Consider the following 18,718-nt stretch of genomic DNA (forward strand, 5'->3'; position numbering starts at 1 on the left):
TCTTAGTATTTTTAGCAGCTTTGCATTTCTTAAATCATAGATTTTTTTTTTCCTCTAATGGTGTGACTAATTTGTTGAGTTGGTAAATTGGGATATGTTTATGTGTGTGTGACCTTTAGATTAAATAAACTAAATGTAAGTGAAGATGGCTTTTCGGTTTTAAAATGTTTCTGTTTGGTTGCCTTGGTCCCTCCTGTACTTTGGATTCACTGAGATTGTTGAATTGATTTTTAATTTTTTTTTTTAATAGCTTAGTTTGTGAGAGAGCTCTAGGAGACAAGCAGTGAGTCAGCCTATGTACACATGACAGATTTTTACATGCTTAGGATGTAGAACTAGGAGAATACGGAGAAACCAAGTCAGAGTTTGAAACTCTTACCAACTGGCAGGGTTTTTCCTTCTGTTTTGAAAACTATTCGTTAAGGAATTAATGTTGCGGTAAAATCATTCAAACCTGCCAAAAGGGCAGGAGCACACTACAAAAAGGGTCTAGATCTCTCTAGTTTTATATGGTCACGAGCAGCATGATAAATAGAACTATGTATATGGTAATAAATAAATACTGTAGTGTCACCTTCTTTGGTGAATAACCCATCAGCTGCAAATTTGGATTCTTTGGGAGGAAGTGGGTGTTTCAGTGTGGTTGAGATCACATGAGTGCCTGAAGTGATTTAAAAGCAATTCCTCACAAAAGAGAATAAAACATTAATTCTAAGTAGTAGACTAGCAATTTTGTTGAACATTATTCTTAGCGTGGGGTTGTAAAACACAACTGTAGGTTTTTTGTTATGTACTTGTTTAAAATTACTTGTCCACATTGATTTTTCCTTTAACATTTTTAGTCTGCTGCAGGGATGGAAGAGACTTGACTCCTGGATGTTAAGAGGTCCAAGCCTGTTCCAGCATTATCAAAATATGTCTATTAGAATGTGAAAGCTTTCTTTTCTCCTGAATTTCAGAAATATAAATCCTAAATAAATAAATAGCAGAATCTTTTAGCATCCTAAATTGTAATCTAGCATACTAAATGCTGTCTAAACTAATGAGTTGATTAACAATACTTAGGCAATACAAAAGAGCTGTGTGATTTCTTAGTTCTTGTCTTAGTGTTTGGTATGTTAGAAAGCAAGATTACTAATGACTAGAAAGACATTTATATGATTCAGAATGTCTCATTGGTGTCATGCATAATCCTGATTCTAAACATGAGATGAAAACAAGTTGAAATGCTGAAAAAACCCCTCAGGAGTTTCTTTATAATTGCTACTATGCTTAATATTAGCACGGTAACAGTTCCCCACTCCATTAGTTCCTTGTCTGTTGGGTTAATCCTGCTCTTTGTATCCATATATACAACTGTCTTTGAAGAAAAGGGAACTATTTTCTTATACAGGATTAGGGGACCATTGGGTTTATTAATGAGCAGTTTCTGATCAAAGGAACCTGTATGGCCACTAAAACCAGTTTGTTCTTTTAAAACTAGGGCCCTATGTATATAGTTAAATTACTCCAACTCCTCCTTCCCAGCCTGTAAGAAAAGGGGAGGAAAGGAACTGTTGCAAGCCTGTTGCTATGGCCACGCAGCAGCAGGCTGAGCTGTTTGTGTGGCTGGGATCTTGCTGCGTCAGCTGCTGCACGGTGAGTCCTTCCTTACACTTTGCTACATGATGGATGTTCTTATAGAAACATTCTTTTCAATGTCAGTAAGAAATGGGTAACCTATTAAAGGTCCCCTCCCCCAACAACCCACAAGGCTTCATTGCATAACCAAATTGATATGTCTCAAGTGGGGTATCTAAGTGTATTTGTGATTCTCATGTGAACATTATTCTTTTTCCAAGTCAGACTCTCTACTTATTTTATTCTTTCTGAGCTGATCTTGGATGAAAGTTTGATGTTGTGCCAAGAAATGTGGCAGCTTCATCTTTCCTCCTTTCTTGTTCTGACCGAATGAAATCTGGTATCCCCTAACATTTATTAATGTGCTCAGTGCACAGGCATTTCAAAAAAATGGTGAGCAAGCTTTTTAAGTTAAACACTGCAAAATCCTTTGAGGGCTAAACTGCAAGCACTTCTGTTGAATTAAGGGAACAATTCTCTGCCCTCCGATGGAACTTGAGTTGGTGCCTTGTTTCAGAAAGCCACTGTTTGCTACTACAGCTATGCACGCTGAAGTGGTCCCTTTTACATAAGAAAGAGATTTTCTTTAACACAAAGTCAAAGAACTGCCAGTTCAGTTGTTCTAAAAAAAAAAAAGTCTATAAGAACTGTTGATTTTTTTTTTTTAATAATGTTTTCCCTGTATTGAGGCAATTCCTGAATACTATGTTTCTTTTTACAGATTTCCTATCTGGTAGAATTTAATTGTATTTGGAGGATGAAGTCCAGCTTAACGTATTTGGTTCCCCCAGTGAGTAGGGACAGAATAATCTCCCAGTTTCCCAAGGTAAGCATTCTTTTATCCCTCTGGTCACAGTAGGGATAGCACCTGCCACATTGAGCTATTTTTCCCTTGTGCTAACAGTATTTTAATTTAATGTACAGTTTTTGTCTTCTGCAAAAATTACAAATTGTTTAAGGTTTTCTTTCAAAGATGAATGTGACCTCATGTTCCCATTCAATGCTGGTATCTTTAATAATAATCCTCATTTCTTATTTAACCTTTACAGAAAGTGACTCTTGCCACAAAAGGGTTATCTTATAATACCTACCTTGTTATTTCAGCCAAACATTAATAATTACATGCTTAAAGAGTTCCTGTGCCAAGGGGAAATAAGAACCATAGCTGATATTAAATATGCAAAAAGTCTAATTAGATCTGTATGGAGAATTTGAGGCAATTTTCATTTTCTGTTTGTATAGGAACCTTAGTCATACAGTAGATCAAACATAGTAGGCACTGTAGAAACACAGGCAGAAAAGATCATCCATGCCTCCGAAGAGTTTTGTATTTGAAGTATAATAGAGGAGTTAAGGACAGGGAAGGACAAGGAATTACCATTCGTTTTTTCAGTTGTTCTAAAGATCCTCTTAGGGAGTTACCTTTTTTTTTCTATGCTTGATCTCAGCCACATATTTTGTTTATAGTTATGTGAAAACTATCACAGTTATTTTAAGCAATTATAATAAAATACATTTTCCTAATTTTTAACCAATGCCTGATTAAAACTTAGTAATAAAAACAGTGCTCCACACATACAAGAGATCTAAAAGACTTCATAGTAATAACGACTTGCTGGTGGTATGCTCCCATCTGTGTTTGTCTTGTAGTTGTTAGATTACGGGGATAATTTAAGGTACTTGCTATTGTACAGAATAATGAGCAAATGTATTTGGCTGTGGAAGTTTAGTTAGTGCTCAGATGCTGACACTCAGAAAGGTGGTCAAATGATGGTGCTGTCCAAAGGAGTTTTTACAAACGTAACTGTGGGCTTTAGCCTTACTGCCTTCTAACCCAAGCTATCCCTTTTCTCATGCCAGGGTATCCCCGTGCTCAACAACTCTTTGAATTAATCTTCTCCTGTATTTTTTCCTTGCTGATTTGACTTTTGCAAAGTAGACATCACACAGTTTACCCCAATAACTGTTCTCTCCTATTTTCAGTGGTACACACCTGAGGCCTGTCTGCAGCTCAAAGAGCACTTCCATGCACAGGTCAAGACTGCTTGTCAGCAGAGCACGGGAACACTTGGGTAAGTTTGTAATATACCAAGTATGTGATGAAGAAAGTATTTTAAGCTTTTATAGGCTGCTTCCTTCGTAGGCTTTTCCTCTCTTATTCCCCATCTTCCTCACTCCAGTATGTTTCAAGGCAGGTAAGCCCATGCACATGGCAGTTCTCTGACCTGTTTGACAGTAAATGGATAAATCTTTGACACTTCCCCTAAGTGTCAAAGATACTTTTTCTGCTGGTGTAAGTAATGTTAAAAAAAAAATAGGAGAGTTGTTTAGCAACAAATAGTTGTTTAGCAACTTTGAATTAATTTCTTAGTCCGAAAGATTGTCTGGTTAAAATTAGTGGTGAATTTTGCACATGCAAGACAGTATGGCAACCAAATTCTAGAGCAGTTATAATGAACTGGGCAGATCTAGCCTTGCTGTATTCTCTGTTGGTGTTCCAAATGAGCAGTTAATAAAGTCTTTGGGGGGATATAAACATTAAGCAGTTCTAAGCTGCTTGAAACACATAAGAATCTAGCTTTACTCTTTCAGAAGTATACATGCTGAGAAGTTCTTTTAAATGTTTCCTTAAAACTTGAGCAAAATTCTGATACGTATATAGCATTGAAAAATCCAAATAAACTGATTTATGCCCTAGTAATAATCTTTAAGTTGTGTTTTTTCACATCATCTCTCTCCCAGAACTGTTACTTATACTGATTTAATTCCTGAAGCAAGGCAAGAAAGAAATCACCACTATTCAGTTAAAGTAAATAGATGTATGTTTTAGCGATAAATGCTTCTGTGTTCCAGTGTGAAGGTTCTTTCATAAAGTGGAGCTTCTATGAATACTGACAATTAGCTCACTATTCTTTCAAATATAGAGTTGTTGATTACCATGAGACTTGTCATGACATTCGTCTTTAAATGCAACTTTTTATTAATTTCACTAGGGAGTCTTGCTAAAAAAAAAAAAAACAAAAAACTGAAGCCAAAATATGTCTCCCTGAGAGATATCAGTGAGTTTATTGCTTTTTAGCAGCACAGTCGCTGTCTTAGTTTCATGTAAATTTGTTACAAGTGTCCGGACAGTTTTGCTACCAGGACATGCTTTAGTGAATTGAGGCATTTTTCCCCCTCCGTAACAAAGATCTAACTGTTTTTTTCTTTCCAGAGTAAACCAACTCTCCGGTTCATTTATTCTGGTAATAGAGTATAGCTAAAAAGCTTTACATTTTGGCTTTGTGAATAAAATTAAACCACAACCACTTTCCTGTCATTGCTCTCTAGATAGGATTAGGTCATTTTTTGGTGTGGTGGGGATAGGAGGGACAGACAACTGTTTTGTAGAGTAGTTGTAATGCTTGACAGGAATAACCATTATCTTCTTTTTCCATTATCCCAAGTAATGGAATATTTCTTTGTCATTTGGAAAGGTACTCTGAGAAATTCAGTAGCTAATGGCTGTATTTAAGACTCTCTTGATATTCTGTCAATGTGTTAAATTGTCTAATCTAGAGAGATTTTTCCCCAGTATGAATTAATGGAACACACACTTCTAAACCACTGCTTACTTTTTCCTTTTCCCTTAAGGTCATTGATTTTATTCAGTATTTTATCACTAACAGTTAATCGGGCAGAGACGTGTCAGCAGCTTAGTGGCCTGTGGCCACCTAGTTAGCATTGACTGGCGCATAAAATGCTGCCTTCTTTTTTGGAAATGTTAGTCATGCAGTTTACCAATCAAGATTTGGACTATTTAGAATAGGTAACTTGGAATCAGCATCACATGGAAGCCTGATATAACTAGAAATAATATTCAATAGAATATTAATTCCTTTGTTTAAAAAGCCATTTCTTGATACAAAAGAACATTAAACCTCTTAAGCCATTTTCGTAGCATGTGCAGAGGAGATGTCAATCCAACATTAGGTCAGCAAATACACTTATATTCACTTACCCACCTGTATCTTCTAGAAGATACACTATGTTGCAATTTTAAGAATGCAGGCTGAGTCACCTAAAGCCCATCTGCTGTATTCTGTGGGAGGACCAAGAGCAAAGAAAGAGGATCATTTGCATGAAGCCAGCTTCAGATTAATATTATTCCAGATAGTCAGGAAATGTATTGTCTCTAACCATGTGGGTTTTTTTTTTTTTCCCAAGAGACAAATTCTGCAGTGAGTTATTTTCTTGTCAGCAATTTCTTGTTTATGCACTTAGAACTTGATTTGTACTATTAAAGTCAATGAGAAACTTGTGATTAATTTTAATGAAAAGGATGCAGATACTCTATGGTCTTATGTGCAAACTGCCAAATCTATATACCTGTTGTCTAAACAATTTTAGTAGAATAAAATTTATGTCCCACTGGATTACATTTAAGAAAAAAATACGCAGAGTAAGAAATGGACTATTTCTGCTCCAAAGGGTTGGGGGGTTTATGTGACCCTCTTTTTTTTTTTTTTTCCCCTTACAATTCTGTGACAAGGTGACCCACTTAATAGATGAGGGGAAGGCTGTTGATGTTGTCTACCTAGGCTTTAGTAAAGTCTTGACACTGTTTCCCGCAGCGTACTCCTGGAGAAACTGGCTGCTCGTGGCTTGGATGAGTGTACTCTTCACTGGTAAAAGACTGGCTGGATGGCCAGGGCCAAAGAGTTGTGGTGAATGGAGTTAAATCCATTTGGTGGCTGGTCACAAGTGATGTTCCCCAGGGCTCAGTACTGGGGCCAGTTCTGTTTAATATTTTTATCAATGATCTGGATGAGGGGATCGAGTGCACACGCAGGCTTGGGGAAGGGTGGCTGGAAAGCTGCCTGGCAGAAAAGGTCAACAGCCAGCTGAATATGAGCTGGCAGTGTGCCCAGGTGGCCAAGAAGGCCAACAGCATCCTGACCTGCAGCAGGCATAGGGGAGTGATAGTAGCACTGGTGAGGCCGCACCTGGAATACTGTGTTCAGTTTTGGGCCCCTTGCTACAAGACATTAAGGTGCTGGAGTGTTTGCCCAAAGAAGGACAATGAAGCTGATGAAAGGGCTAGAGCACAAGTCTTATGAGGAGCGGCTGAGGGAATTGAGGTTGTTCAGCCTGGAGAAAAGGAGGCTCAGGGGAGACCTTGTTCTCTACAACTACCTGAAAGGAGGTCGTAGTGAGGTGGGTGTCGGTCTCTTCTCCCAAGTACCAAGTGATAGGACAAGACAATACAGCTTCAAGTTGCGCTATGGGAGGCTTAAATCGGGTATTAGGAAAAATTTCTTCATGGAAAGGGTTGTCAAGCATTGGAACAGGCTGTCCAGGGAAGTCGTTGAGTCACCATCCCTGAAAGTATTTAAAAGACCCATGGATGTGGTGCTTGGGGACATGGTTTAGTGGTGGACTTGGCAGTGCTAGGTTAAGGGTTGGACTTGTTTAGGTTGGAAAAGACTTTTAAGATCATCGATTCTATGATTCTCTGCATTTAAGAGACTGATCCTGTAGCACAGCAGCATTTAGATAAACTGGAGTCACAGATACATGTGCTCATCAGTTGCAATTTAAGGACCTAAATCATAATTTTTAGAGAGAGGATGTTGGAATTGCTACTAAAAACATGTAGTGTTTTCATGTGTTTGTAACAGGCTGAAAATATCCAAAGTGGTTGTGGTAGGAGACCTGTATGTTGGGAAAACCAGCCTTATCAACAGGTACAGTATATCTCAAGACAGGGTTTGATTCTGCTCTTTCTCAAATGTTATACTGTTTCCATTCCTCTCTGTTCAGGCTGGTACTTCATGGTTCTGTTTTGAACCACGGTTTTGTTATTAAAAAAAAAGACAAAGCAAAGCCTAAAGTATGAGACAGGCTTGATATACTGACACAGAAAGTTATGCTCCGGCACTTTAGTCGGTGTATGTTATATTCTGAACTATTTTTATCCAGTCAGATATGATACGGTGTTGCCTTAGGAAATCCAGCCTAAAGGCTAAACAATCAGAAGGTTAAAAAAAACAAAACAAAACAAACTTTCCAGTCTTTGAGTCTTGGTTTTGTGTTTTCTCCATACTTGTAGAGTTGTTCACTGAAACATTTTTAAGTCATCCTTGTGTGGGTACCTGTACTCACTTATACAGCTGCAAGACTGTAGAGGAAGCTAGAGTTTTTCTGTAGCTTATAAGACAGATAAAATGCAGAATGTCTTAAAGAATAGTTATTTGATTATTTACCAAATGTTAAAAACAGCTCTTACACTTTTTGTACTGAAGTCCAATGGACAGATCACTGAGTTTCTGTAGCTTATGATCATTGTGACAGCTTTCTGTCTATGTTTGTTTTATTATTTCTTCCACATTCTTAAACAGGTATGGTAAGTTTTTAATCTCGTTGTTTAGTCATTTGGGTCATTAATTATGACCTGAAATATATTCCTTTGTAACTAAAACTATAAGATACTGTATCTTCCTTGACAGTCCAAAGATATTTTATTCTGGTTATCCTCTCATCCTAAGACCTTACTAGTTGCATATGCTTTCTAGTTTGTTAACCAGTATCCCCTTTTTTTAATTAGTTTCTCGGTGTTTTTGTATATACTTCTGCAATATATAGCCATTCCACAGTTAGTTAGTTCTTTTCTTCATAATTTACCCTAGATGGTGTTAGTTTTGCAGTTATTTGTAGCTGCGTGCTACTAGTATTTAATCCCTTTTTTTAATTGCAGATTTTGTAAAGATAATTTTGACCGAGACTACAAGGCGACCATTGGAGTAGATTTTGAAATTGAACGTTTTGAAATAATTGGAATACCATACAATCTCCAGATGTAAGTTGAAACAGTGTGGTTAAGTATTGCACAGAGTACAGTCTCAGCGGAGCTTGAATTGCTGCAGGCTCTAGTAGAATATTTTTTTTAAAATAACAAAATAGCATGAAGAATAATGTGATCTGAAAAACAGGTTCTGTACCTGGACTTGCAGTTTTAGTAAAAAGTTTTACTCGCTTGGATTTCTCATCCCTAAAAATGTTACAAGTTTGTCAATGAAAATTCCTCTTGGATATCTTGTGCCCTTTCAGAATCAGAGAATCATAAGGTTGGAAAAGACCTTTAAGATCAAGTCCAACCATCAACCCAACACCACCATGCCCACTAAACCATATCCTGAAGTGCCATGTCCACATGAACACTTCCAGTGATAGTGACTCTACCACCTCCCTGGGCAGCTTGTTCCAATGCTTGACCACTCTCTCCCTAAAGAAATTTTTCCTAATATCTAATTTAAACCTCCCCTGGTGCAACTTGAGGCCATTTCGTCTCGTCCTACCACTAGTTACTTGGAAGAAGAGACCAACACCCACCTCGCCAAAACCCCCTTTCAGGTAGTTGTAGAGAGTGATAAGGTCTCCCCTCAGCCTCCTCTTCTCCAGACTGAACAACCCCAGTTCCCTCAGCTGCTCCTCATGTGACTCATGACTTGTGCTCCAGACCCCTCACCAGCTTCGTTGCCCTTCTTTGGACACGCTCCAGCACCTCAATGCCCTTCTTGTAGTGAGGGACCCAAAACTGAACACAGTATTCAAGGTGTGGAATATTTCAGTGGAGTTTTGCCTTTTTTACTCAAGTTTCTTGAAAGAGAAGTGGAAGATTTTGCAGCAGACTTTGTCCTGTTCTACTGGTACACCATTCTGTCATTTGAGTTTAATAGGCACAATGAGTACTGAGCTTGGCTTTACTGGGAGTTTTGTTCCTGCTGCCATTTAAATGAATGGTAAGATGCCCCATGATTGCAGCATCTCTTAATTAGAGAATAATCGATTTTCTCCAAATCATAGAAAGACTCGGTGTTTTTATTAGAATGTGAGCATAAAATCTTTTATTTTCAGCTTTGTTTATCATACTATTGGGAATCCTGGCCTTCTCTCACCTGCTTTGGTTCTGCTGAAGGATGTCCTTTGGTATTTCCAGCGGCTAGCAGTATTGTTCTGTAGAGGGCATTATTTAGTCATCTGTGCTGTAGTATGACCTAGAGCAGAAATAAGATGCTTTGCATGAAGTATTTGAGTGCATGAATCTTAAAAACGTTTTCACTTAGGAAGGCATTTTCTTCTGATATATCATTGATGTAAATAGGTGGCTCGTGGGATTTATTGAAAAATACTTAGAAATCCATTTCCCATGATTTCAGTGCCATTGTGTTTTTGCAAATTCTGCCAGACACTATCCTTTTGGAACTTGAGGCCCTCTCAGAATCTAGACTGATGCATCAGTATTTTGCCAGCTGAAGCAATAAGGTTCATGAGCTACCAAACACCAGGTTGCATTATCTGCGGAATCTTCAGTGGCTGGGTAGAACATGTCCATATGATAAGCACTAGTGCCCCCTCTTGCTGAGAGATTTCCATACAAGATAAATTTGCAAGTATCCGTGACTGGCAGTACTAGGCTATAACAAAAACACAAACCTCTGTAGTGTTGGCAGTAACGGAGAGGACTGCATATCATGTTCATTAATAAGAAGCACTTCCTTGATTTTTCTTTAATGGTGTCATTAGTACCTGGTGGACTGAGCTGTAGGTCTCTCATTTGTAGTGTACGGACAGATATCATATTGAGCAGTTGCAAGATTCTAGTATTGGCTAATATATGATTTAACTGTTATTAGCACAGAAAATTTTCAAGATTAGATTGTCCTAGAAATAAATGCAAATGACATAGACGAGGAAGAAATATTTTAAGGAAAGGTATTACCAAGCAGAATACACATATTTGAATTGTGTCTCCCAAAGGACCACTATTAAAAAAAAAAAAAGGATAAAACCACTGTTCAAATGTTTTCATTAAGTAATAGAGCTTTACTGTATTTCTATCAGTAGTTAATGAGTAATATGTTCCAGATGGTAACACTTCTCTGGTATCAGATTCTTCTCCAACTTGTACCAGTCTCCTGCTTCATTAGCATGTTTACTCAGGTTACACTCGGTTTCATTAACCTGAAATTTCTTTTTTTCCCCTGTTGCACAGATGGGACACAGCAGGACAGGAAAAGTTCAAGTGCATTGCATCTGCTTACTACCGAGGAGCAGAGGGTAAGAACAATATTAACTGATCCTGGATGTGACAGGAGGTTGTACTTTATACAGAAACATATATGCATATGTGCTCCTTGGAAATGTGCCTGTAGACACAGTGTGGTGGAATGGCTTCTCTGTTAATGAAGAGGAGAAGGGACTAAAAAGCCCATTAATCGATACATTGTCACACCTGCATCTCTGAATGTTCTGATGATGCAGTGATAAAAATTGGCACTTGTGTCTAGGGGGAAAAGAAATTTTGTTTGGGTGAGATTAGTTGAAGTTAGAAGTGGATACTTCTGGCAGCTCCTTTGATCCAAGGCAATTTCTGCAGGAATTAAATCGCCCCAGAATAAAAGGAGTAATAGCACTATAGACTGCAGACTATGAAGACTGAGGACTGCAGTCTTACTGGGTGCTGGAGAAGGAAAAGGAATGAGAAAATGGGGTGTTTTCCACCTCATCTGTGTTAAATCGGCTCTTGCACTTCATATGCAAACATTCTCTCTGTTTAACAAGATGAGTTGGAGAGACTTCTGATACACTTTCTAACTTAATTACTTTTTTTCTGTTTTTGTGTTTTATTGCAGTTATAATAACAGTGTTTGATCTGGCTGATATCCAAACTTTGGATCACACCAAGTAAGTTTCTGTATTTTAGCTTAGCCTTCAAGGATTTTGCAGCGGGTTTAACTGCCTTGCATAGACTGTAGTTGCTCTGAACTTGCTGGATCGTGAGTGTATTTTCTATTGGGCTAAGAATGACAGTCACTTTTTTGGATTATGTAGGGTGGGATTTTTCTGAAGAAAATGCAGAGCATAAATTTGAACTACTTACCCTTGACTTCCTTTATAGTCAGTGCAGAGACAAAGGTACTTCACTAAGAGCTTGGCCCTTCCAAAACTAGACATGCAGGAAGAGATGAAGTGCACCCCCAAAAGCATCCTCTTTTTTTTTCTCCATTTGCTAGAAACAGAACAACAGGCTGGCATCTGAAGTAAGTGGCGAAATGGATGAGATGTGTCTCATGTGTAATGTCTCGAGCCTCTCATTGTCTAGGCTAGCCTAAAATGATTTTCTTTCTGTAGTTTCTGTAGTGATTCTGTTAGGAGATTGGCTGTCAAAAAGAGGAGGGAAAATCAAAAACTCAGAAATATGTGTAGATGTAGCTACACTTACTGGTTCAGATACTTGTAATGGTTTGGTTACACCACCTCTCTCATTGTTATGAGTAAACTTGTTCTGCTTTTAGCGCAGGCTGCAAAACCCTACATGGATCTATGATCCCCATTGTTGTCGCCAGCTCAGAGTGTATATATTTCTAACATACCGTTGTGACTATAATGAAGGTATATGTTTCTTTACAATCTGTACTCTGTCTTATTTGAATGTGTATTAGACTATTTCCTTAGAGTACTGCTGTGGTACTTAGCTCATTTACATAGGACTTTGTAAAATAATATATAATAGTGGCTCTGCTTCGCTGAAAATAATTGAAGCCTGTGAACCTGACTTCCTCCCTCTGCTCCCTTCCCTCCTTGACTTATGTTGGATGACTCAAGAGGAACTTGATTGCCAGAGTAACAAAAATACAAATGTTTCTGAGACAAGACTCATGCAGCCTTCATTGAGAGCTGTTTTATAATGCTGAATAGATTACTTCACTCTTCTTTATTCCTGTTTGTATCTAATCTGCTATGTTGTTCATATTTTTTTCCTCTGCTTCTTGTTTTCCTATTCCTTATCCTGAACAAAACTTTGTCCCCTCCCTTATACTGACAAATACCCTCTCCAGGTACTAAAGTCGTTGTTGAATGTGCACCCTACAGTGGGCATGTTTGAACTTTTTGTTAGTGGAAGGCACATAATCAAAGGAGTTTGAGTAGCTTCTGGTCTCTTTCTGTCTAGAAGAAAAGGCTTTTGATACTCTCACATAGTTCATCCTCTCACTTTTCTTACGACCCTATTATCTGTCACTTTCTCCTCTATTCCTCAGGCCCTCTGACTGATTCTCTCATTTCTCTTTTGTATTTCAGACAGTGGCTAGAAGATGCATTGAGGGAGAATGAGCCAGATTCCAGCTTCATCTTTCTGGTTGGAACAAAAAAAGATTTGGTGGTAGGTAAATTGATTTCCCCTAGTTCCTCAAGTGATTTCCCTTACAAGTTGTACACAATGTTGTTGAGATAAAGACCTTGAGGGAAAAACCTAAACAGAAAGAAAGAAGATCACAGGTAAATAGAACAGCATGTTTGGAACCAATTTAAGATGACACTTTCTGAAAAAATGGGTAGTTAGTGAAATATCTCTGTTTCCATTCTTTGCATGACATTTTCCAAGCACATACAAACAACTGAAAGGGCAGAGAAAAGTAGGGTGCACAAAAGAACAGAGTACGTAATGATTTTGAAGGTTGGTTGGTTGGTGTGGTGGTTTGGGTTTTTCTTTTTCTTTTTTTAGGGACAGTGTGTTCATTATTCAGGAACAGGGAAGAATTCTTACTTAATTGAATGTGACATCATTTTCAGAAGAACAGGATATAACGCACTCGCCCTATACCATTTTGAGTCTTGTGTTTGTCTTTCTCTGGCTATCAATACTTAATTCTCAAAGATTTCAAAACAACAAAAAATTTGCTGCTTCTGCTATCTAGTTGACTTTTTTTTTTTTTAATCTCCCCTCTCTCCCAGCTGCCACAGTATTACTTATCAGTTTTCACTGAAAAGAAGTCCCAGAAAGCTGCAGGTCTGTCAGTTTTTATGGTATTTTGTGTTGCTTATGCCGCTTTTCCTGAGTTACAGTAAAAGCTGTGCCAGACCTCTGAGGACGCAGATCTAAGTCTTGTCTAAGCTAGAATTCCTTACTGTAAGGTAGTTTCTGTTTTTAGAATGATAGCACTTTCAGCTGAAAGGGAGACAAGAGCAAAGCAAAGGATTGTGGATGCTAGATATTAGTTCAGGATGAAGCCAGTTATCTTCCCAGCTGGATTCACTCTACTCCTCTTGATGTCACATCATCCTTTCCAAATTTTTAGAATTCTTCTCAGTTGTGCAGGGGTTCCCCATTCTAAGACAATGCACAGAAAACTGTACGAACGAACAAGACTGGTATCATTGATGAGAAATGGGCTAGAAATTGAAAGGAAATAGCAATGCACTGATATGGTTGATCACAGAGAACAAATGAGAGGGAAAATGTCATGAAAATGTAAGTTTCTAATGTAAGAAAGCAAAATGCATTGAAGGGGCAAGAAATTTTAGTCTTAAGAAGAGATAAGAAAGAGCAGACATAAGGGGGGAAGGCCATTGTGTTGCAACATAGTAAAAGTAGATGGAGTAGAAAAAAGGATCTGAGACAGACAAGATTGAACTCGAAGAACCATTGTGATGAGTCGGTCCTGCAACTCTTCTGAGAATGATGGGGTGACAAGGATTTGAAGACCAGTAAGTGGGCTGTTGTCTTTACAGCTCCCTACTACACTGTGTAGTTAGATACAATAGTCACACTTGTTAACTCTTGGATTTTTTCAGTGCTGTGGGAGATGAATGGAGACTTCCATTTTGAAAGCAGTACTAAGTAGTTTCTCTTCCAAGTACTTGAATGCTCTTGAAAGCACGTCTGATTGTACAAGTTCTAAGGCAAGACCAGAAAGGCCACTGTGAAAACTGGAAGCATCACGATATAGGTGCTAGCAGTACCTCTATGTTATTAACAGCCCAGATACACTGCTTATGTTAAAGTTGTTCCATGCTATTTACTCAGTCAGATGCTGTGTGTGAAAGGACAGAGCTAGATGCCATCCGCTTTGCCAATGAGATGCAGGCAGAATACTGGTCAGTTTCAGCCAAAACAGGTAAGTTACTGCAATGGATGTAAAAATAGCATTACCACAAAGGCTTATGTTAAGGTGGGAGGAAGTTAAAGAGCCTTATCCCCCCATTCCCATGCAGTTTATTTTGTTGTTGTTGTACTTTGTTGCTGTAGGAAACTTCAGGTTTATTAATGGTTGATTTTATTTGAGTATATGTATGTGTGCTTGCACTATCATGTTTACAGAAAGGAGTACTTGAGCTGCTGTGCAGTGTCTAAGCATGTTTAATTCATAGGTAATTACATAAATACACATGTGCACTGTACTCAACATTAGTAATGAAAAAAAGATTATACCACAAACTGTGTTCTCTCCATTGCTGACTGAAAATAAAGGTACAGTACAGGGTACGTTATTCCAGAGAAAGAAAATGAGAAATTCTCTCTGCAGTGATCAGAATGGAGGACAGATTATTGGAGATGCCTGTTCTGTCCCATTCTTGAACAGTGATCTGTTCATAGATGTGCTTGTTATGCTTCATCATGTGTTGATGTGCAGTTGTAAAAACATGTAATTTCTGTCCTGTTTCCTAGGGGAAAATGTCAAAGAGTTCTTTTCCCGAGTTGCTGCCTTGGCCTTTGAACAGTCCATGATAAAGCAGCTGGAGAAAACTGCTGGGCCCATGGCCCGAATTGGGGCAGGAAACCTCATCAGTATGTTAAGTTTTGCTTTTTGTGTGCATTTTCCTTGTTTACAGTCTGAAGGATCAGGGAGGTTTTTCAAGCATTAAAGCCTGTATCAAATACCTGCAAGCATATTCATGTCAGTGTCTACCTGAGTTCTAGCATATAGAGGTGACTGGTGCTGCATTCATCTTTTGTTACATGTAGTGTTGGATGGTACAATTTCTTGTGAATTGATTTTTTTTTTATATTTTTTTTGTTCCTACAGAACTGGAAAAAAACATGATGGAAAACCCAGAAGGCAACACTCAAGTCAGCCTGAATTGCTGCTAACTGTCAACTGTTTCTGCAAGTGGCATGCTTTTCTGTAGCCCAGCATATAGAGCACCTGCAACAATGAATGCTCTCAAACCAGAAATAGAAAGTTTTTATGTTTTGAAATGAAGGAGAAAAAACTTATCCAAACTTTATTTCTGAGGGTTACCTTGCTGCTGCAGGCTCTCTTGTGCAGGATAGTACAACTGTTACACAAACTTTTCTCTGTGTTGTAGTGGAAGCATAACATCCTTGTCTTAATGCAAGAAGACATTGCCAGTGTCATGTGCTCACCTGTCTGCCAGAAACACTTGTAGTCAAAAGTTATGTAATTCTAGTGTGTTGTTCTTTGATAATTCTCTAGAAGCCTTCGATATTGAAGTTGTGTTCTCATAGTAGCAGAAAACAAATGGCAGTTCAGAATAAGGGGTGCTACTCTTATGTTTTTAGATCATAGTACAATATAACTCTTATTTGCTTTTATGCATTCTAAATATTTTAAAACTGTTTCAAAAGGAGTTTTTTAAAATAAGAGGTATGGAAGTACACAAATGCAGACTGCATAGTTTTCACTGTGGCTTCTCCATACATTAAAAAAAAAAAAATCTGTCTTATTTTGCATTTTCCACTTGAGAATCAGAGCCCAGTATTTAAATATTTCCAAACCTAGAAGTCCAGGTAGGAACTTCGTTGTTTTATCCCAGCTGTCTAATATTTTGAAAACGTTACCAGATAAGAATGCTATTCTTTTCTACTCTCTTGAATAAGAAAGAATGGTCACATAAATACAGGGCATAGAAAAATTAGATTTCATGTATTCCATCTTCCAAAGAGCATGCAGAATCCTTCTCTGCATTGATCTTCATTTATATTGCCTACACTGCAGTTCTACTTTGTTGCTAAGCGTAATGGCATTTTCATTTTATTCTAACTGGGGTTTTTTTTTGTTTGTAGCAATGTAATATGATTCCGGAACCATATGCAGTCTCAGTCATGCACTTGTTCATCCCTGTCTGTGATGGGAACTCTGAGTGGGTAAGGTTAGATTCGATACTGCTGCTGAACTCTTGGTCACTCTGTCTGCTTTTACTGGACAAGATAACTTGATCACTAGATGCAGGGAGCAATTTGCTCCACTGCATAATAGAAGCAGTAATATTAGAGAAACAGTTTTGCCATTTTGTGAAAAGGCTTGCAGGTGTGTGTGGGTTTAGAGGGATGGGAAAAGATGGAGTTCTCCAAAGTAGACACCTGCTTCTCAAGCCCTAAGGTACTTGCCATATGAAGATGTCATTACTGAATGCTTGTGATAGATCCTGCTCTCTGGACACGCTGCTGTGGCTTGGTGTGCTGGCTGGATCAAAACACCGTTGCCCCAGTTTTGTCTTTTCAAATATCCTTTGACATAACGTTGTGTAATGAGTTCTTTAGAAATTACAATCATTGTTTAATGGGGAGAGATTGGCTCTGGGTACCACTGAATTTTATCGAAGTAAAGCAGTTTTACAATGCTTTTCTGTTCTTCAGGCAGCAATGACCGATGCCAAAAGATACTCCTGTTTTAAAAGATTGCCAGGAAATTTGAATGACAAATAATGTTGCCACAAATTACTATAACAAACATTTGGTCAGTGTTTGTGAAATTGTATAAGTATGATTATGATAATTAGGTGTAAACTGAAAAAAATCAAAAGAAGTGAAAGGGAAATATGGTCTTTTTATTTCCCTGCATTTTTTTCCATATCTCACTGAATTCTAAGATTCAGTTCTGAGTATATAGTTAATGATATTTCTTTAAAGATAAAAGAGATGCTGTAAATCTATTGCTTGCACTAAACAATACAAATTTATGGTCCTTCAAAATTACTATAAGCACTTAAATGAAAGAATTAACAAAGGATTCAAAGTGGGACAACAGAAAGACTGCTTCTCTAGAAATATATTGGCAACTTGTAACTCCATACTTCTAAGATTCAAATCCAGCATTACATGCTATGCTGCCATTAAAAAAAAGTGGAACATCTTCTATAATGCTCTAAATTTCATACTGTAACTATTTTAAATGGAGAGAAAGAAGAAAACATATGGACAGTTACAAGTTACAGTTTCTTAAGATACTCATTCAATCATTACAGAAACAACAGTATCTGGAGAACTGGTTAAAACAGGACCTTTCAGATTTGAGCTGCTGAGAAAATAAAGACATTTGTTAATAAATCTGTGCATCAAACTGAAAAGATTCCAGATTCTCTGCCATTCCCCCCCCCAATTGTTTGATAAGAAATAGGAAAGTGGAGAGAAGATGACATCCTTTGTATTACTTTTGTTTTCTTATGACGTTAAGTTAGAGCCGCTTCACAGAATACAATGAATAGGGATCTAAGAACTCTGTTTGGTTTTTTTTTAATCAAACAATCTTCACTTTGGCAATTGTGCTGATTCTGTTGGCAAAGACAAAAATGTAGCATTTGGTGGAGAAAATGAGTATGTGTGGGAATGTGAGGAGTTATTTATCCAAATGTGTAATATTTTGACCTTATGATGTTCTATGTATTTGTTCATCTCCCAAATCTGTTTCACAAGGATGATGAATATTCCCTCTACTTGTACCACATGCTGCATTGCGTGGGCAGCATAGCCATGGTCTTCATGTTCACTGAGTTTGAATGAGAGTAGAAAAGATGGTTCACGCTATTGCCACGAATCATGTCTAGGCAAGGTGCTAGCTTTCAGTGCAGACATGTTCGTGTTTACAGCTGCAAAATGACTCAGTAACAAATCTAAGAAAAGACCAGGGTTACATTTTAAATATATCTCCTAAGTGTTTCTTTCGTTGCTGAGCTCAATTGTTGTACAAAATCAGAGATGCAATCTCTTCAGCAATGCAATCACGTTGCTTGTAAAATCAACTGGGGACTTTTTTTTCCTAGTGATTCAGTACATTGCTTGATGCCATTACTGGTTTATATCTTCTGGAGCTCCAAAAACTTCACATACAAATGCAATACTCTCTCAGTCATTAAGTCACTTGACAGTGGTTTGACTCCATCTATTCTATGATGGATGATCCTGGGACTGGCTTTTTTTTTGGTTGGTGGGGGTTTTTTTGTTTGTTTTTGGCTGGTTGGTTTTGTGGAGTGTTTTCTAGCCCCACTGAGACTTCTCCTGCAAAGAACTCAGTATTGATAATTGATCATCTAAAAT

General features: G+C 37.9%; 1 protein-coding gene across 1 annotated transcript; it reads left to right on the plus strand.

Moving 5' to 3' along the window:
* The first annotated feature begins 2,348 nt into the window (after positions 1-2,348).
* On the plus strand, positions 2,349-15,532 carry RAB36 (RAB36, member RAS oncogene family). Its single transcript, XM_010292136.1, has 10 exons — positions 2,349-2,446; positions 3,604-3,692; positions 7,281-7,346; positions 8,357-8,458; positions 10,655-10,719; positions 11,295-11,346; positions 12,742-12,823; positions 14,468-14,558; positions 15,110-15,229; positions 15,468-15,532. Exons 1-10 carry the CDS (start codon positions 2,378-2,380, stop codon positions 15,530-15,532), a joined length of 801 nt encoding a protein of 266 aa, XP_010290438.1. The 5' UTR covers positions 2,349-2,377.
* Positions 15,533-18,718: the final 3,186 nt, after the last annotated feature.

This window comes from Phaethon lepturus, unplaced genomic scaffold, assembly GCF_000687285.1.
Source record: "Phaethon lepturus isolate BGI_N335 unplaced genomic scaffold, ASM68728v1 scaffold5498, whole genome shotgun sequence".
Taxonomy (NCBI): domain Eukaryota; kingdom Metazoa; phylum Chordata; class Aves; order Phaethontiformes; family Phaethontidae; genus Phaethon; species Phaethon lepturus.